The 21095-nt window shown below is 41.4% G+C and overlaps 1 protein-coding gene across 4 annotated transcripts in view; it reads right to left on the bottom strand.

The window, feature by feature from the left end:
* The window catches only part of LOC119730483 (dynein heavy chain 10, axonemal-like), an 80136-nt gene that overhangs the window by 36671 nt on the left and 22370 nt on the right, over nucleotides 1-21095 (bottom strand). For 2 of the 4 annotated variants that reach the window (XM_038203418.1, XM_038203421.1), the window contains exons 28-49: nucleotides 20362-20588; nucleotides 19088-19259; nucleotides 18033-18133; nucleotides 17389-17572; nucleotides 16384-16432; nucleotides 16156-16241; nucleotides 15333-15485; nucleotides 14450-14638; nucleotides 12947-13093; nucleotides 12337-12528; nucleotides 11066-11184; nucleotides 10242-10536; nucleotides 9217-9474; nucleotides 7520-7783; nucleotides 6838-7053; nucleotides 5873-6025; nucleotides 4719-4853; nucleotides 3942-4340; nucleotides 3193-3357; nucleotides 2333-2462; nucleotides 1576-1856; nucleotides 427-669 (exon numbers count right to left, since the gene is read on the bottom strand). In XM_038203418.1, coding sequence (XP_038059346.1) covers nucleotides 427-669; nucleotides 1576-1856; nucleotides 2333-2462; nucleotides 3193-3357; nucleotides 3942-4340; nucleotides 4719-4853; nucleotides 5873-6025; nucleotides 6838-7053; nucleotides 7520-7783; nucleotides 9217-9474; nucleotides 10242-10536; nucleotides 11066-11184; nucleotides 12337-12528; nucleotides 12947-13093; nucleotides 14450-14638; nucleotides 15333-15485; nucleotides 16156-16241; nucleotides 16384-16432; nucleotides 17389-17572; nucleotides 18033-18133; nucleotides 19088-19259; nucleotides 20362-20588 — 4158 coding nt within the window. Of the gene's footprint in view, nucleotides 1-426; nucleotides 670-1575; nucleotides 1857-2332; nucleotides 2463-3192; nucleotides 3358-3941; nucleotides 4341-4718; nucleotides 4854-5872; nucleotides 6026-6837; nucleotides 7054-7519; nucleotides 7784-9216; nucleotides 9475-10241; nucleotides 10537-11065; nucleotides 11185-12336; nucleotides 12529-12946; nucleotides 13094-14449; nucleotides 14639-15332; nucleotides 15486-16155; nucleotides 16242-16297; nucleotides 16433-17388; nucleotides 17573-18032; nucleotides 18134-19087; nucleotides 19260-20361; nucleotides 20589-21095 lie in introns of all 4 variants that reach the window. The other 2 variants (XM_038203420.1, XM_038203417.1) reach the window with 2 other exon arrangements.

Consider the following 21095-nt stretch of genomic DNA (forward strand, 5'->3'; position numbering starts at 1 on the left):
CAGATTTACCAAGGTGTGATTGGACACTCCACATATTAGCCCCGCCTACACTTATCTGTATTCGCATACGAGGTCGTGCGCTAGAAATCCAGCACAAAATAAAGAAAAACATAAGCTTTTGCCGACGATTGAACCAAGGCGCGATATTGGGTCCAACTAATTTGCATAGAAATGGTTGCCGCATGAGGTCGCTGTTCGCACTGTATTTTTAATGCACTGCATAATGCATGGCCCTAGCGAGGATATCGTTTACGCGCCACGGCCGGGATGAATAACATTTAGCGCCTTGACCAAGGCTAGCTACTTTTTGGATAAATGCAAATGATCCTATATGCCTTTAAGGTTACTGCTCGGTGGTGCAATATACAGTGTAATACCCAACTGTTCTACAGTATTTTCTGTCACTTCTGTTTTCTTTTGACTTACATCTTCATGTCCAAGGAACACAGAAGCCACAGCGGTCAACGCCTGTACCGGCCACGGCATGAACCAGTCAATACTGCAGTTATTGACCAATCCAGGGAAGTTACGACATCGTGTACGCAGCGTGTCACCCACAGGCGACATGGCTAGGACGATATGTAGATTGTTGGCACACTTGTTGATGAAGTATTGCCAGATGCTCTCACGGGTCGGTGGGACGCCTGCCTTGGTAGCTTCATTCCTCATCTAGGGTAGGATAAAGTGTTAAGTTTATACTACCAGGTAAAGTTGTATTGTCTGTGCTCTTCTACAGATGCGATTTTTTTTTCTCCTGACAACTTTTCAACTTGTCCATATCATTTATGCATAAAAACATCTTTTTTTCTATTTGGATGTCTGCAATGCTCTGAAAATAGGCTTTTAGTTTGGATTGCTTTTTCGCAAAAACAGATCTGCGCTGAAAGTAGACTGGTTCAATAATTATCAATACTGATGGGCGGTAGGGAAGGAACCAGTCTATCCTGTGTGAACTGAATTATTGATGGGCTGCAAATAATTCAAAATTTGTAAAATAATTATTCCATAACTAAACTTGAGCTGATTTTTTTCACTTCATTATTCACAAGTGAGTACCTTTTGTTATAAAGACAAACTATTTTTTGAATCTATTTTTCAGACAAATAATCTTTAAGAAAACAGGAAAAATTGTGCACAGGTTTGACATTAATTAATGGGGTCGGAGTGCCGAAACTTGCTGACAAACTGTTAAGGGCCAAAGAAAGAAATAAATTAATTTGTTCTTCAATACTATTTCATATTGTATATAAGCACAGAGCAAAGTAAGTGAATTAGAAAGCCTCAATCCTTCAGGTTAAAGAAAAAGTCATAGTTTTATCAATTATCCACAAAACTGAAAAGGGGTACTAACTGTCCACAACACAGGTAGTGACTATTATGCCTTTGATGAAAAATTGGCAGTTGTTTTATGTGAAAAAAAACCAGACTGTCTAGTTTACAATGCACCACAATGCTAACCAAACGCTTGCCTACTGCAATGGTGGCTGATCATAGGGAAACCGGATGGTCACGTGGTACTTTGACGTCATACAATCGGAACCTAAAATCAATATGAATAACCCCGACATCACATACCTGTCCAACGATCGCTTCCTTTTCATCATCAGGGAACAGTGCAGGCACCATCCCAGACGTCAACATGTTATTGATAAGCTCCAGGAAGCTCTCCTGAGCTACGTGCTGATCCGTGAACAGGAAGACTGTCCGTTTCTGCTCGATGCCAAGCTTGTTGTACAGCACCTTGAGATCATCACGGAAGTTGGTCTCATCGTAACCCCGGCTCAGCTGGATCTCGAAGACGTCACAGCCGGCGGTGAAGGAAGCCAGGCGGGTAAGGCTCTGCTTGCCACTGCCACCTGCAAAAGGAGGGGGTATTTCAATAGGTTAGACGTGGAGAGTTGTGATGTACAGTGAGACGGAATAGCAGTGGTTTGATGCCTGAAGCTTTTGGTGGCCGAAGCAAAAAAAAATGGGTTTGAATCCAGCAAAGCTCAACAGTGATTCCATCCTCTGCCAACAAATAAACTACGCTTTCATTTATAGGTCCTTCTTTTAACTTCCGATGGTGCTTTCAACTCAATTGGCCATCTAGCCTTGTGTTTAACAAAACACTGTAGGGAAAAAACTCATCTTATTAATACTCAAGAGTGCCAACAATTGACTGATTTACATGTATGTTTTCGGTTTCCAACTTTTATGTTTTTTAACTTGATATTCCTTCTATTGTAAAGCTGCTAACCACTTCATAAAAATAATAATAGCCCAATCCTGGGCCTAACGGATTGGTCTATTAAGCGAAGAACTAAAAAATTTGCATATGCAAATGACTCACCGACACCAACCAAGAGGGCGTGACCTCTGTCCATACGGATGACCCTATGAACCCGGGTCAAGTGATCCAAGGCGTCCTCAAACAGTACAAGGTTCATGGGTGTCTTGTTATCGTTGTACTCCTCAAGGATCTAGAACAATTCAAGATAGATGGTGATCAATGGGTGTTTGAATCCACAGACAGAAAGAAGAGTGTGCTTATGATTGCTAGAGTGGTAGATAAATCCAAGACAAGTCCAGTCATGAGTAGCAGTTGATTTGAATAGCTTGTGACTTGACTTGGGACTGGAGGACTTGTGATGACTTGTGATGACTTGTGATCGATTCGACTTACAACACTGATGTTATAATTGCTTGAGAACAACAAAATTCTTTGGACCTTCTTTAAGTTTATACAAGATAAGTGGCACAAATCATTCATGAAAAATTGATTCTTTGGATTGCTCTTGTGATTGAAACAGGATAACCACAAAAAGAAAAATGGATATTTTTGAGAAAAAAAAACATCGACATTGAAACATTGTTTCAAACTGTTTGGCTAAAAAAGGACTTTAATTGAAGTGACTTATGAAAGAAACAAAGTAAATTCACTTAGCTTGATTTCTCAATTTTTATGTACAACATTCAAGTCTTGCAACACCAACTGGTGTAGCAACTGTCTCCCACATTTTGTTTTTACCCACAAGCAAATGACTTCTAGTATGTCAAACAAGTTGAAAAGTTGTAGCTCCTATAAAGTAGAGCCCTGTCATCATTTTCCAATCTTGCTGGCATTTAAATCAACTATCACACTCTTTATACCAATCCTAACAACAAATAATAAATTACTGTTGATAAATGAAAAACTCAGACTTTTCCTACCTCTTGGAACAGAGCCTTAGCAGCCTCATAGTCCTGTATGTCTTCATACAGTCTAGCTTCACCTTCATCTAATGCCGTACGGTAATCACCAAAGAGCAACGGTTCACGGACGGCATTCTCTACATGATCTCTGAAGTGTTCCTCAATCACTGATTTCATGTGACCCTGTCGGAAAAAATTGCAGCAATTAGTACCAATCTGCAAGCAATGTTTTACAGATGCACTGTCTGTGCTGTTTCCTATTTTCACCCCAAAAAACAGATTTTGTGTTAAAATTGCTATTTTCTCGCAATACAAACTTTATTTACTTTTGGATTAGATATCGAAGGAAAACTGGCTCAAATTTAGTTATGGAAAAATTTCATGTTAAGTTTTGAGCTAACTGCAGCCAGAATATAATTCACGTTTTCCAGGGTAGGCCGGTTCCTATCTGCTATTCAAATAAATAACGTAGGAACCATGGAAAAATGTACTTGCAGGGCCGATCTACATTATATATCAACCACTAGTAGACCAATAATCCTATATAAAAACTGGGTCCAAAATTCATCTGCCCAATTTTCTCAGCAAATTCATAAGCCGAGCAAAAAAATGAACACACAACATTTTGGTTGGTGACCTTGTTTGGGGGTCAAGACTGAGTTTACTGAGCTAAGCAATATTGTGTTCTTAGTAGATTTACAAAACTGCACTGTGGTAAAAATGGTTAGAAAATCAGTTTTTGGTTAATCCTTATTGACTAGGCATACCTGTACAAGCGTTTTGTCTTCCTTGTTGGTCAGTCGGTCAAAGAACACTCGTAGACATTCATTACGCCAGACACGTACAAACTGGGACACGTTGGTGAAGCGGTCCGGTGTAGTCTGTAACAAACCCTGCGCCACGCGGGACAAGTCCCGCAGGTTGAAGATGTAGTGGAACTTGGATGGCGTCGGCGGCAGGTCATTGACGATGACCTTGTACAGGTCCAAGGTACCCTGGGTAATCTTGTCAGCTATTTTCTGGATGCTTTCGTCGAAGGGCTGGGTATGACCGGAGAGGATGGAGGCATAGATGTGCTTGAGGGAAGCGTCTGAGGGGAAGGTGATGTTGAAGGTGCAGAAGAGGGAGATGAAGCGAGGGTCAACCTCGTTACGACCTCCGCCGGCCTGATGAATAGATAGGGGAAATGAATCAAAGGAGACAATGGGAACGTGACACCTCATTCAAGCAGGAATCTTTGTATGCATGCCAAAGGTACATTTTACATTACCACTCTTAACTGGCTACAAGGCATACACAGGTTTCTGACTAGGCCCCCTTGAGCCAAGACATTGACAAAATGGGGAATGCCGACATGGAGCTGATAGCTTAGTTGGTAGAGCACCGGAGCGGCAATCCGGAGGTCACAGGTTCAAACCCCGCTCCAGTCAATTTCCTTGTTCAACTTTGTAATTATTTTAATTGCAACTGGTCAGTTTCCTTTTGTGGTTTATTTGATGCTAGACACAGCAACATTCATTACCTGATGATAATGGTGCACTTACTTTTCCCATAGAAGCTATGAAGCCAATATCTCGGATGTACTTGAGGATGAGATCCTTGCCTCGGTCATACATCCCGCCTCGTTCTAGGAGCAGCTTCAATAAAGCAATGGGCTGCTGGGTGCCATACACATCAACCTGAGGGGAACAGACTATCATTAGTCTTTGCTGAAACATTCATTATAACGAAGTCTGAACAATTCAGTTGAAATTTTAGAAATATTTGATTTACAGCTGCTCTCCTTACGTTATTTGAGTTTCACCCTGCAAAACAGCTTTTGCTGAAAACTGCTATTTTATCTTAAATAAAACAATTATACACTGTTTGATTGAGACATCGAACAAAAAGATCTGCTTATGATTATATACTTTACAAATTGTGAGTTATTTGCAGCTCGGCAATAATTCAGTGGTATCATTTGTGTGTTGTGGTCACAAAAGCAACCCGAATACAAGTGTATTTTTAGAGGGTTGAAAACTTCAAAAATAGAAGGAAAACAAATAGCTTTTGCCATTTGAAATAAACATTCAAATTACACATTTGTTAGCCTTGAAGAGCAACTTTAAGGCTGGGTCATACTTGACTTGAAAGTCTAATGGAAATACAATTCTCACAACGTCATTTTTGGTGACAACACAGCAAGTTATCTGTTCGAAATTCGAAATATTTGGACACTTTTTTAAGCTCTGGCAACTTTCACTGCAAATGTTCTGAGATGTCAAATTGGTTGGCATTCCCATTTGTATGAAGTATAAACAGTTTGCATTCAGCCTCCATCTCTAAGGTGTGTTTTGTTATGTTAATTCATTTTTATTAAGTTTTTTGATACACAGTTCATGGGTAAGGCCTTGTAGATTCTCCTTAACTCTTGTGGTAATTGTATTTTTCCATCTTTTATATCTTTAACAATGTACATGTATACTGTATTACTTTTACTATGTACTTTATTTTTTATGTCTGACAGTTTTATGAATTTTATGCAAATGTAATTTTTTATGCTAATGTATTTTTTCAGATTTTTATTGTAAACTGACTGTAATTCAGCCTATGGCTGCGAAAGTCTTTAAATAAACCATTAATAATAATAATAATGCAACAGGTCTATATACTGGCCTTTACTAGGTAACATTTGACATTGTTTGGGCTGTGTTCCTACCTGTGGCATGTTCATATCGTCCATGAAGACTAGTAAGCGTCTACCAGGAGGGGGACCGTACGTGTCTTTAGTACGCTTCTCAACGTTAGCTTCTAGATTCCGCTGGACGTCCATGGAGGTGGTACGGGATGAGAAGTTGATGTTCAGAATCAACTGAGAAAATAAAGAAAAAGTCAAAATTTTAGTCGGGGCGATTTTCAACAAGAAATTGCAATTTATACCTCAATATTATTGGAAAAAGGGAAAATTAAAAAGAATTAGTTTGGGGTTTGTTTAAGATCAGTAGAATTATAATTTCCAACCTAACACTTTCAGTGAATTCTAAAAATTTCTGATAAGCAGAAAATATTGCTCAGCATATCTGCTTGCTTATCAAATATAAGCTTGGAACCATGTACAAGCAAGTTGAAGCAGTATGCATTAAATCACATTACGGACTGGTTTCCTGCCTTTCCTGAGAAACACATTTCTGTTTCCAGTTAATCCATAAAATAAACCTGAAATCGCCAGGAAAAAAGGTTTAACATACACAAAGAATGCACACTGCTCATAACTGCCAAAGCTTACAGCAAACAAAGCTGTACTTTACAGCAAGCTTGGGCGCGAAGTACAGTTAACCATAGTTCGACTAACTTCACTCGAACGCAGGATGGTTGAACTACTCTAGTCGACTATTTGGAACCAGAGCATGGGGCATGATTGCATCACTGGTTACCAATAACCTTGCACTTCATAAAGCACAGCAGGGAGCCAGGATCAGGAAGTTTCGTGTTGACATTTTGATCATTGTTTGACTAGACGTGTTCGGGCATTGCAATTAGTGCGCAGGTGTAAGGTCACGAATCAACCACACCCCAACTTGCTCTTAGCTGCAAGCATGTACATGGTCAAAATATTCAACAACCAGTACTACCAATGTAAGCCTGGTTCTGGAAGTGTCACAAATTATCGTAGGTTCAACTTACATTGCTCTCCTGGTCAATGTTCCTCAGGAAATCCTGGATGGTTGCTGTCTTGGATGTCCCTGTGTCTCCAACAAACAGTACAGGCTGCTTAGTGTGCACCATGAGCTCTAGGAGCCAGGTGTTGCGGACTGTGTCTCGGGTGGGGACCAGGATCTCATAGAACTTCCTCTCTGGGTCATGGACGTACTTGGGTACCAGTCTAGACCATGGAATCCACTAAGGGGAGATGGAGTAAATTAGACAAAATCCATTTAAAATATTGAAATGCCAGTAACCAGAACAGACTGTCTTGTGCTATTCTTTTCAGTTTAGAATCCTAAAGTATAAAAAAATTGATATTAAAAAAAAATTGTTGGAAAAAAGGGGCAGATTTACATTGTCATTTTGCTGGAACACCGTTCCATTTTTAGTACAGGATTTTGGAGAGCTTTTAAGTTTAAGACATGTGCAGTGGCAGAATGAAGGGGAGGGGGGTGGGGAGGGCTCAAGGCCTGTACCCCTCCCCTCCCCTGCACACCCCTCCCAACTCAGAATTTGGCGGCAGTAAAAATTAGCTTTTTTGGTTAAAAGCGCATTGAGTGCCCCCTCTGGAAAATGAGGCCACACCCCCCCCCCCACCATAAAAAAGGGGTTCAGGAAATTTGAAGTTTTGCGTGTGGCTTCTAAAACAATTGTGGCTTACCTTTTGCTTCTCCTGATCAAAGTAGTACTCATAGATGGACTCCAGTTGTCCTGGTAGCTCGCCAGGCCCAGCGTCCGTCCCCTCATCAGAGACACTGGCCATGGAAGCCGTCCCCTTGATGAAACTATCAAACTTGACCTGGCTGTCCTCAATGAGTGAACCGCCCAGGGACCAGTACAGAGCCTGGATGAAGATGGCTTCTAAGACGTCCGACTCGTGCTCCTTGGTGACTAAGGCATCCAGCATCTTACTCAGCTGGGTCACCTGGTGGAATTAAAAACATTTAAACAGTTCTTATGATGAAACCAAGAACTTGTTTCAAAGAATAACAGGTGGGTCTGTGGCTTACAAGCACTAACTACCGTTCCAGACTAGCATTCTTGAGTTCCAGTGAACCAAAATGAATTTAGAGCAACTCAATCAACCCCAATTGAAATTGGTTTCATACAGAAACGTTAACATAATAAAATGGATAAATTCTGGGAAACTCTCATGGGCCTTTGCAAACCCAGTAAATAAACATGTATTTGTTCACCTTTACAAATTGTAATGACAGGTTACGTATTTTATTCATGACTGACAAGCACGATTATTAATGTTCTCTGAGCTACGAAATCCACAATATTTCACTGTGTTCGCTGTTTGCAAGACAAAGATTATTTCTTCTGTTGCCGTACCCACTGCCAGCCGACCCTAGCAAGCTCGGTGGTTGAGTAATAAGACATCTACACTCGTAAGCTGGAGGTCATAGGTTCGAGTCCCACCTGATGAGTAAGCTTGTGATTTTTTTTTCTTGCAAGCCCTCGGACAACACTGAGTGTACAGTGTTTACATAATATGTCTGCGAAGGGCACAACCCCAATATAGAATTTACATCTTCCCAATGCAAATTCCATCTTATAAAAAGTTCAGTAAAACGTTGCGCAAAAAAAAATGCATTTCAAGGCAGGACTTAAAAAATCAAAGGTTCTTAGAGCACGTAGTGTGCATATTCCACAAATAGGAGCAAATAATGACTAATCATCATAGTAGGTTGTTTTGCTAACAGGCTGTTCAAGATTAACTGACGGAGGCAAGCAAATCGGCACCAACTTTAAAACAATAACCAGTACATAAATTGTCAGAAAACAGACAAGACTTGGCTTGCCCAGTCGGGCTGGACCTGAAAGTCTCAGTTTAGGACTGAATTATACTCAGTGACTCTGTCAGTCAGTGACTCGGTCAGTCAGTGACTCGGGGAGGCAGTCAGTCAGTGACTCAATCAGTCAGTGACTCAGTCAGTCAGTGACTCGGTCAGTCAGTGACTCGGGGAGGCAGTCAGTCAGTGACTCAATCAGTCAGTGACTCATCAGTCAGTGACTCAGGGAGGCAGTCAGTCAGTGACTCAGTCAGTCAGTGACTCAGTCAGTCAGTGACTCGGGGAGGCAGTCAGTCAGTGACTCAATCAGTCAGTGACTCAGTCAGTCAGTGACTCAGTCAGTCAGTGACTCGGGGAGTCGGGGAGTCAGTCAGTCAGTGACTCAGTCAGTCAGTGACTTGGGGAGTCGGGGAGTCAGTTAGTCAGTGACTCAGTCAGTCAGTGACTCGGGGAGTCGGGGAGTCAGTCAGTCAGTGACTCAGTTAGTCAGTGGACAAGAGGCTGGCTCTTCCAGCCAAGTAACAACTTGGCCATGTAATTCACTGAATGTCAAACCTACCATGTTGAGGTTGGTAAGCGGTACGATCATCTTGAGTTTATCTCCTGGCTTGCCATCCACCATACCCTCAAGGATCAGATCGATGGCTCCCGGGACGTACTTATTGAACAGTCTCATCAGATCCTCCTGTTCCTGTTTAGACTGGCGAGCGTTGATCCATTTCTGCCAGAAGGGAATGTAGCCCAGGTTCTTGGGGTCTACGAAGACCATACCACAGCGAGAGACGGTGGCTGGGGAGGCGTACTGAAGGTCTGATACCTAGAATGCGATAGAATTATCATAAGTGATCTTAGACAAAATTTCTTCTTCTATTAAAATATGAAATTGAGGCTGAAATTTTAAAAGAACCAGAGTTCTAAGAAGAACCAAAGATTCTATCTCATACTTCCTTTCACTATGTTAAGGAATCTGGCAAAAACTACTAAAAGGATGTAAGATATATGTTGATGATATGCGTCTTGTACACAAAACAGGGCATTTCCATTCTTTATGTGACCTCACAATTCATCACTGGATGAATTGTGAACAGATGTTTGTAAACAATGGAAAGTCATGCTAAGTTTTCCAGGGATATTAGGCAGGCTGAAAACAGAATCGAAAATTCATGGGAAATTCAAAATATTTCAGTCATTAAATTGTGAATGCAACTTTTTTACCCAATGCTGAAGGACAAAACAGTATAAATTGACGCAATCAAAGTTTTCACTTTTGTTTTAAGGGTAGGACAACAATAAAAATCAAATACCAAACAACCGCTGCCAGAGTGGGAAATAGTAATATTTTGATTGGCAGTAGTGATGCTTGATTGTCACACTTCACAGCTGAATTTGGCGCGCATAGCGCTTAAGTGCATGGATGTTTACAAACGTGGCGTGACCTCTATAAACTGCCCAATTAAGGCTTAGCATCTGACGCCCATCATTTATTCTTTATTCATTAGCCTGGGTCAAGGAAAGCAATCCAAGCTTTGCATTGCAATAAATAATCCACAGATCCACAGCAAATCTCAACTTCTTTAGCCCTACCTCAAAGAGCAGTGCACAGTGTTTCTGCAGTCTGATTCTCTCTCCGTTAGCCAGCGTCAGCAGTCGGTTGTCGTCCATGACAGAGTTCATGTTCTCCACCCACAGCGCGTCCACATCGCCATCAAAGACAATGTACTTGCGTTCGTTCTTGTCCGTTGGTCGGTTGATCTCTCTGAAGATGTTGGACAGCAGTCCGTCAGTCCAGTCTCGAGTGGTTGGATCCAGGATGCCGTAGAGTTCAATGACGCTCATGGCTTTTGGGTTCATGATGTAGAGCTTGGTGTGGATGCCGAGTCTGTTGATGAGAGAATTGTAGTTGAGAAGAATTACATCAGGCACAGTTTTGAAGGATCTACAAACAGCAATTCTGCCTCACAGACCCAGTTTTGGAACTTTAATTTCATCTGCGGGATAGGAACAACTCGGGACACAAAGGATTCGGACACTTAAAGTGCTTTTATAAAAGCTTGCAAATTTGCTTGAAGGAGACGTAAACTGTAGAAGATTAGCAAAAGCACCGTAGACAGATTTCTGCTTTGAAGTGGAGGGGGAGTTTCGTGTTTATCGAGCATTTCTAAGAATAATCTTCTCAACACTCACACGGAAAACCCTTTGATGGCGTTACCAAAAACCTTGCATGGTTTACAGAATGCTTTGACTTGGAATGTTTAAGACTTAAGTAAAAATCCAACTTTTGGGGGGGGGGGGAAGGAAGAAAAATTGCATGGGTTCTAAAGTTCACCGAAGACAATGATTAAGTTAAGTTTTGAACTGGTGGACTGAGTAATTGTCATTATAATCATGATTTTCAAACTACAACTTACTTTGTCTGTGCCTGGGCCAGTGCATTGATGACAACAGTTTTCCCACCGCCTGTTGGACCAACAACCATGGTAGTGTGTCTGGTCAGCATTGTCTCATACATCTGGACAACTTTGTCAACCTAAAAAATATACCACGATAAAGATAAAGATAATGCAAACAACGAATGCTGCACACACAATGGAAATCAATTCCAAAAGCTGGTTATGCTCAGCGCAAAAGCGAAGGTGAATGCAAATTTGTGACGTCACAGCAAGTTTTCATGCTACAAATTTGCAAAAGTTGAATACATCTCAACTCTGGGAAATTTTGCAGTGAATGTTTCGTGACATCAAATCTGATTCGCATTCACGGCAAGTATGAACTGGCCTTAAGAATATTTGGCTGTATGAACCCTAACTCCTCATACATCTCTGCTTGGAAGTGTCCTGAGTTTGCCATACTCCAACTCTTTGGAGTTATGCAATTACACATTCATTGTATGATTTCTGTCCCAATCGACATCGAGCAAGTAATGTAATGGTCAATGTGCTCCAAAGTCTCTCTGCAAAACATGGTTATGATAATGATGGATTTTTGGTAAACTGGCGACATGATCACATATCACACATGTATATATTGACAGGCAATGCCTATGGGGATTCTGAAATCTGATTGGTTGCCTCGACAATGTGCCTCGACAATGACACCTTCCTTGTAATGTTATTGGCTTACTTTTCTAGCCTGCTCCCATGTCTTATGGAACACAGCACCCTATTTGTACATGAGTAGGTATTTCAATTGACTTGACGGCCAATGACACGCTGGACAGTCTCTGGTCTGAACACAGATTCAAACTGGTGGATTATTGTGGACAACCAATTAAAATCCAATACGGCCAGTGCGTGGATTGTCAGGTTGACCTATGATGTAGGTCAACCTGATTGAAATATCTACGCACGTACCAACAGGGCGCTCCCTTAAGCAAGAAGCATGAGTGGGCAGGAGAATTAGGCCAATCAAACTACAGCGGAGGCAAAGCCAAGGCGCATAGCAACCAATCACATATCAGATGCACGAGGCCATTGCCTGTCCTCATATCACGTGTGTAATGAGGTCAGGTCTTCTGTCTCGACGTTCTCTGACTCTAAATCTGCCCATGAGAGATTCTGAAGCTGTGTTCAGGCTATGGGTAGACTGGCACGTGAGCTTCGCCCACAGAGAACGTGAAGAATAAATATCTCATCTCCAATCATCATTATCAGTTATGTCAGGATGATAGTGTACTGTTTACCTGGTGGTCTAGCTGGATATAATTCTGGTCTGTTAGGGCTGCCTCTACTGCATCGTTGAAGTTGGGGTATCTGACTCTAGGGCAGTCTAGGCCAGGGAAGAGATCCGAGATCAGACCTAAGAAGAGGGGTACGTCCTCAAAGACAAACTTGGGAAGGTTCATGTCACGCAGAGCTCTCATCAATACAACGTCCTGCAAATTAAGGAGGGGGTACAACAGAAGACTTAGAAGTGTTCATGGCAGTTGAAACGTCACAAGAATCCAGCTGCAGTTTAAATGTATCAAAGTTGAAATGTCACAAATGTGTCTATGTCAATATTCAGTGCAAAATGTAAAACCTTTAAAAGCCACGCAGGTCAGTTTCAGGTTAAGAGATAGTGAAATGTTAAAGTAACTGTGTCACGTAGAGAGTCACTGCACAAAATAGCACTGTGGAGAGCAGTGAAGTGTGACCGAATCAGCCTGCTGCCAGAGTCTAACCATGCAAACGAATTGTGCAGAGATTTGAAGTGTTATCCATACTCCACAGAAGATGACCTCAACATAACTTGAAGGGTTGTCAAGTGCTGAAGACCAGGAGGGATTAAGAACATTGATAATATTTGTTTACCTCTGCCAAGTCAGGTGATCCTCTCTTGAGCTCACCAGCCATGACTAAGACGGACTTGAGAGCACGTAGGCCAAAGTCATAGTGGTATTGCTTGGACAGCTGCTCCTTGGCTAACTTGTACAGGACGGTCATCTTCTTGGCAAGAACCTGAAAGAAAAATCACCAATCAAGAGTTTTTCTTCATCACCTTCAGTAAAAAAAATCAACTAAAAAAACTTCACTTGGCTTGTTTAATGCAGGCAAATAAATCTGGTTCAAATCTCATGGTGCGGCTTAGCACAAAATATCTTGCTGGAACTTCTACGGATCAAAGCAAAGTGTTTTTTTTTTTAAACTTAACCATTTTTATATCAAATCGTCAAAGCCTCCTGATTCATGAATATAAAAATCAAAATGATTTCTTAACTACTATAACCCAATTTGATTATGAAATTATGGTTGTATTTTTTCCATTACCAGGCTGCTTCCATGCTTTAGCAGCCATTGAAAATGCGCTCTGTGAGAAATACCAAAGGGAGCTTTGCAGCATCTCAGTAATGATGGAAAGCCAAAAGTGGGCAACTTGGAGTGGTCTATATTTCCAAAAAGGGATTAAATTTTTAATTCAAAACTGTTACATCTGGAAATATTTTAATTACTGTCAAAGGTGCTGAAAGCTTGGGTTAAATCAAGGCTATTGTCAGGTTTTCCAAACACTATTGGGTACGGGACCATTCAGTGCATGTGAATCACCTGCATCAGAGCCTGGCATACCACAATATACAAATATAACATGGTTAGAGGGTGGACAGTAGATATTCGCTCCCCGAGGTATTGGAAGTTGACAAACTAGTTCCCGAGGCGAAGCCGAGGGAACTAGTTTGTCAACTTCCAATACCGAGGGGAGCTAATATCGACTGTCCACCCGAAATAAATCATGTTATATTTGTTTTACTATACCTCATACATATTCAGTTGCCAAATTTTGTTTTATTATTATGCACCTAAAACAAAATTCGGGGAACTTGTACAGCTCACCAAAAAATTCAACTTCAATTACTAGTTCGGTTTGTTTGCAATATAATACAGTTACTACAGTTGTAAATACAAATGTTTGCAATGTGTACAACTTTCTTTTGTACAGGAGACATCTTTACACGGTCTATAAATTTTCTCCAGTACGGCATCATTGAGCTCTGGAAAATAACATTTACGCGAACCATGCAACCATGCATCACTCCTGGGCGATGTTCGCGCGTGCGTACTGCACCCGTGCGACAGTTCCTCGATTGCTCTGTAAAGCGCATGCGTAGTAGACTGTCGCACGGGTAACCCATGCGACAGTCTACTACGCATGCGTATTTACAATGTGCGTGAATCCTCGCGCGCGCGTTTGGTAAACAGCAAAAATAACATCTGGCACGTGATGGTGAATTGACCAGTGAACGTTCGGCTCTCGATCATGAATATGTATGAGGTATAGTATTAAAGTCTTTTAATTGCAGTGGCTTGAGTATTTTTTACCTTGGCCAAGATGAATCCTTCAGAGAACAGCATAATCTCACAGATCTGCCCCAGATCAGGAACGATGACCACCACTGGTCTGAAGAGAGCTTTGACACTCTCTGGTAGCTCAGTACGGCCAGCATAGCCAGGATTCATGGTGATGAAGATACCCATACGATTATCCATAGTGATCTCATTGCCTTCAAACTGAAATATAAACAATATGAAACCAACAGATGATAAATAATTGTTAAGAAACAATTCAAATTTACACCTAACCAATAGACCAATCATTTAAGCGTCATCCATTGCACAAGTGGCAACAAAATAAGCGCCATACCAATGCCAAACTGCATGTTTCAGCCGTGCATATCATAAGAAAGTGTACACATGTCCGACTTTTTGCACGCATGCCGGATATTTATCATGGCTGCCAATTACCAAAACACGGGGGGGGTGGGGCATTGGATCAGTCTATTAAGCAATTAAGATGCAGATTTCTTGATGAAATAAAACTGGTATATTGGATATCTTGGATTCGAACTGGCCAGTGGATATCAGCAAGTTTGAAGAATTAGTGGCGAGATATCTGTACTAGCAAACGAAAGGGCTTGGATTCGACTCCCACCCGAGTAAGCCAGTCAAGGTTTTTTTGACAAGCTCTTGGAAAGTACCAAGTATACAGTTACAATGAACTCTTCCGGATTATGCCTCACCCCTGCCCATCTTAGGTCCGGGTACATTTCCCATAATACTTGTGAGCAAGTTTGACTGAGCTAGATCACCTGACCAAACGCTGCGATGTAATTGGTTAATGCACACCATTTCATTGATAGGCAGGAAGGGTCCATACTACGCATATGAAGAATAAAATTATAACTGAAACAACTTTGTTCTTTACCTGGAATTTCTTGAGGTTGTGAATGAGAGCGTTTCTGATGGTTTGAATCTGTGATGAGATGACAGACAGTACCGAGACGTCGATACGGTTGAACTCATCAAAGCATCCCCAAGCACCACACTGAGCTAGACCGGAGAAGATCTTACCAACAGCCTGAAGGGGAAAAGATACTGCATTAGGATGGATGGTTATTAACGTAGAAATGTAACAATTTTAACCTGACACATTCAGTGCATGCAATGCTCGGATTTGAAAATCATAATGTTGACGGTAAATGTTTTTGTTCTGTAAGGAAAATTTAGTAATATTATTTTATTAATAAATAAGCAAAACAATCACAGGTTGTTTCCAACCCTCTACCTTTTATTACATCTTTGGTTTCATTTCATGTTGTGGATTCATTTAAAAACGTGTAATGTTCACATAAATGACAACATTCCAAATATTACAGGAACTGAAAATCATTTTCCTGAGTGTCAAACTGGGATCATATCACAAGAGGAGGCAGGTCAAAATATGTTAATGAACATTTTGGAAGGGAGGGCTTTTAACGGAAAACTTGCTTTGCCACAAGACAAATCAAGATGCGTTTTCATAGATCCCTCAAAAGTATATCTACTGAACTGAAATTTCGACAGGTTAGTTTTTTAATAAACTACTTCAGATTTATTGTATTCTTGTTCCTTGAATCGGCAAAAAAAACTATTTTGGGGGGTAAATGGTGTCCATTACATTTAAGCATGCTGTGGCCTCATATGGATCTGATGGCAAGCCGCATAGCGCCCTCTACTGTTCATGCACACAGCCCATAGCCCACACTTACCTTGTAGTCCATGCCTTCACCACAGTTGGTGACCACACACAGTAGACCCAGGGCCTTAGCCAGATCTTTAGTGGTTTCTGTCTTGCCTGTACCGCATAGCGCCCTCTACTGTTCATGCACACAGCCCATAGCCCACACTTACCTTGTAGTCCATGCCTTCACCACAGTTGGTGACCACACACAGTAGACCCAGGGCCTTAGCTAGATCTTTAGTGGTTTCTGTCTTGCCAGTACCTGCCGGGCCAGCTGGTGCTCCTCCCAGCTGCATTGACAATGCCTGTCCATCAAACAAACAATACATTTCATTATTATAACTAAACACTCAGTGGTAACATCATCATCAGCGTTTAGAGTCCATTTGTCCCACTTTGTGGGGTTGGACATTTCATTTCCTTAATGGCTGCTCTCCAAGCTTTCCTGTCTGTGGGGTCCATGTGAGCGATACCAGATGTTTTGGCATCTTCTTCTACAGTTTCCCTCCAGGTTTTTCTGGGTCTCCCACGAGGCCTTCTTCCGGTGACTCGAAAATTTAAAGCTCTCTGGAGCCAGTGTGTTGCCTCTCTCCTAGCCACATGTAACAAGGCAAGGTAAGCCAAGTAAAGCTGGTCCCAGAGTGCACACGATTCTATTCAATTGGTTCAAAATGGATATTCACTGAAAGTCTTTTCATGCACCTGATGTACACAATGGACAAGATTTAGCCATTACAATACGAAGAAATTTGGCTCTCAATATTCTACACTCAAAAAGGATTCCGCATTTAAAGTTTGCACACTGTCGGTTCAGACAAATTTAATTTAAGAAGGCTGATGTTGAACTTTTGACTTTTTAACTAATAAGTTTTTGTTGAGTGGTTTATTTGATAATTTGTAATAAAAAGTTGTATCCTATCCATGCTCTGAATGGTACCTGTTTACTATTTCCTAGGTTTGCAGCAATGTTGCTAGCATTGCAACTTTAAGTGTGATCGCTGGCTGCATAGTAAAAACAGGTTTATGACTTCGGACAAGCGCCCCATGAACAAAGACATTGACAAATTGGGGAACCGCCAACATAGGGCTGGATAGCTCAGTTGGTAGAGCACCGGAACGGCAATCTAGAGGTCACAGGTTCAAATCCCACTCCATTCAATTTCTTTGTACGTAATGTTAAAAATTGAACTAAGTATTTTTTTTTGTTCATTAGATTTTTAGCCATGAATTATCACTTTTGTTCTTCAATTTCATCGCATACCTGTGTTAGTGTCAGGTAGATTCTGTCAGTCAGTGGTGTGATGACCAATCGTCCGTTGAGTCCCATGTACTCATATCCATAGCCAAACGTTCCTGTACACTGTCGCACATTGAGCTCGTCTGGTTCCTTGTCCCAATAGAAACGCAGCTGGCTCTCCCATTCAAACTCCTTGGCATCCAAGATGCTGTCAACAATACAAAATAGACTGGTGCTTTATTTCTGCCTTCATTTCATTTCACTTTCAGTAATAATTTGGGGTAAGCAAAAAAGAAATTATTTTTAATCAATCGTTAATATTTTCATGAAAGGACATTTAAAAAATTTCAATGAATCTTTACGCCAGTGCCTTCATGAAATGAAGGTTGTCGTACCCACTCCTATATCAAATCTGAACCCTTGTAAGCTCAGTGGTTGAGTGGTAAGACGTCTGCACTAGTAAACATGAGGTTGTGGGTTCGAGTCCCACCCGAGTAAGCTTGTGAATTTGTTTTTGCAAGCCCTTGGACAACACCAAGTACACAGTAAAACCCCACTATTTAAACACCTTCACAAAATTAGCCCCTAGCTTTTTTCATATTGTAGAACTTTTCTTTGCAGTTATTCCAATAATGTCTATAATTTCAATCTGTTGGGAATAAACCTACCTGTCTCGGACAAAGCCATCAATGATATCTCTGGCATGCACATCAATGATGAGCACAGAGTTGTACTTCTTACGATCGTTACTGGACAAGGGTGATCGTACCTGGAGAAAGGAGAGAGTAAAAAAAAACAGACGTATCACACGCAGCATGAAAGAGAAATAATTTCATTGGAATAAATTCATGAATGAATACAGTATAATATTAGATTTGAGTCAGCCAGCAACCGTAAACAGGTCGTCGGTTCAGGTCCAACCCAAGTTAACTCCTGCAATTTTCATTTCATTTTTTTTAAACGAGCTCTTAGAAAGAACTGAGCATACAGAGTTTATTTACACTTAATCTGTTAAGGTAGGTAGGTAAAGTCTGTCACGAGCCAATGTGGCCCATCAGGCCGGGGTTTGTCTCCGGTTTCAGTGGCATGAAACGACTGAGAATATTTCTATTTGCCCTGGATGGGATGCTAGTCCATCGCAGGTTACTCCCCAGCTAATGCCGGTACCCATTTGTACTCCTGGGTGGGGAGAGGCAAGTGGGGGTGAAGTGGCTTGCCCACGGACACAACATATGACCAGCAACTGGATTCGAACCCCTGACTCTCTGATCATGAGTAACAAACCCTAACCACTACACCACATTCCAAAAAAAAAAAACCTGTTAAGGGCAAAACCTTATTAAAATGCCAAAAATCTATCAAATATCATTAACTTATTATTCCAAGTACTGCCCTAAACAGCCCCAGCATTCATCAAGAAGAACAGTGTAAATATGATGTATTACATGTGCTAACAGGTTAATTCTAGACGATGTAACAATATCATATTCAAAGCCCAGGTTATCCCAGCAAACCATGTATTCATGTGGCTGAGACACCTGCTCTTGCAAGCAAGTGGTCACTGGTTCAAATTCCACCAGAGTAAGTTATTAGAGTTTAAGACTGCCCAAAGTATAACTACTTACTACAGAATAATAAAATAATAAAAGCTACAAGACAGCTGCATTCCTTTGTTCACAACATCTATCAAGGCAAAGCTACGACATAGACCTTAACACCGTACCTGTACAACAAGATCATTAATCTGTTGGTGCATCTTCTTGGCGTATTTCTTCATCGCTGTCTTATCTCCTAGCTTGACCACCTTATTGAAGACGTCTTCCACTTCCCAGGTCCACCAGATCTGGTTGGTAGCCAGCACCACCATGCCTTGGTACTTGTACATCCAGTTCACCCTGGATATCAACCACAGAACAACAACAAGAAATCAATGGACTATGTGCATGAGTAGTACATGGGCTGTTTGATTGCTTACTAGAGCTCTATGGAAGGGACACACTGCCTGGGCGCGCACAAGTCCACTGGTTTTGGTGCGTAGGGCAGTATAATTAAGTAGGCACGAATAGTTTCTTTATTAAATGTGCTCATATGTGTAGAGTCTTCACGTGAGCGGTAGGCGTATGGTGCCAATGTGTACAAGTGTTTCTCCCATTGTAATGTCAGTGGTCCCTCCAAACTCTCTCTTTGTAACCATTGAGGGGGTGCTTTTGCATGGAGTCTATATTGCACTAAAAGGACCCTTCTAGATTTAGTCATTAACTCCATGCACTGCGCATGCAGACAACACGTTCGTCTTGCCTATGCTCCTCTGCATGTTCCAGTCACACGTCATGCATAATTGCACACATGTCAGACTTAATGAAGAACATGTGTGGATGCATTAGTGTGGCACTATGAATGATCACAAACAGGCTGAACATACATGTATACAAAATACTCTTTTGTCTTAACAAACGTCATGCTCACCTCAAATTTAAGAACATGTGCATTTTCTTTTGTAAGGCAATGATTGTTTCTGACTTATGCCTGGATTAATTGCACAAATGCAAGAAACTATCAAATCTTTATTTCGTACAAATATTCCACAGCGAACATTGAATTTAGTGGGTTTCGAATATCAAACTGTACAGACAGAGATTATCCGGTCCATGTTCAGGCCTTTTTAGAGTATGGTCTCGCCTACCCGTGTTAAAATAAACACCGGCCGATTACGAGTGGAATCGGGTCTGAATGAACATGGATCAACTAGGCATACCATTTGCACTTACACCAGTGCGTACATGGGTCAGCCGTGGTTTCTAGATTTTCTACCCGGGTTGAGCCTCTGAACCCTGGTTCTGACCAGGGTTGGATTACACCCGTGTAGAGCGCTGGACTTGAGTAGAAGCCGTGCTAGATTCTTGCTAGTGTGAAAGGGGTCCAAAATATCTTCCTGATGGACCCAGGTACAAGACAGCAATTTTGGATAGTTTGCAAGAGCCTTTTGTTTCCACTAACCTGGTAACATTGTCGGCGCAGTAAGTGAAGATAGCTTCCTTGGTAATCAGCCGATTGGTTCGTCTCATCTCCACCAGCACGCTAGTCATCCAATCCTCAACCCGTCCCTCCGCAGGGATAGCCTGCCGGAATTCCATCACTTCACCCTCAGCCGATATCATGGCTGTCACCAGGGTCTCACGATTGTTGCCTTCTTGAAGACGCAGCGAGGAGATGTTGTCGTACATCTGTGGAAAAGGTGGATGAAGGGAAATGAAAGCTAAATGTGGAATCATACAAGCACAATAGTTATTTTTGTTACTAAGAAAGTCTCCTTGCTATGCAACTTTAAGGAAATTGGAAGGAACTCCGAGCAAGTTTCAAACAGATATGTATGATAACAAGAGAGGGACTAACTTTTCAATTCAAAGATGAACTTTGTCAACTATTCACAGCCTGCGTTCTAAGGTAAGTTGCTAAAGTGGTTATCAGAAGCCCAGTAAAAACTTGTTATATTTTGCTGTTCATCTATTTGCTTTTATTTATTCATTCATTCATTCTTTATTCATGCATTTCAGAGTGCATTCCTAGGTAAGGCAGGATTTGCTCGACAATGACAGCAAGACAGGCTAGTACCAAGTCTCTGCATAGCCTTTGACAATTGACTCCATTTACGAACAGCAAAGTGCATTGTGTGATTACTCAAGAAAGGTCCAGTGTGCTGGGCACGGTGTGTCCATGCACTGGTTGCAACA

Source organism: Patiria miniata, unplaced genomic scaffold (genome assembly GCF_015706575.1).
Source record: "Patiria miniata isolate m_02_andy unplaced genomic scaffold, ASM1570657v1 HiC_scaffold_22, whole genome shotgun sequence".
Classification (NCBI taxonomy): domain Eukaryota; kingdom Metazoa; phylum Echinodermata; class Asteroidea; order Valvatida; family Asterinidae; genus Patiria; species Patiria miniata.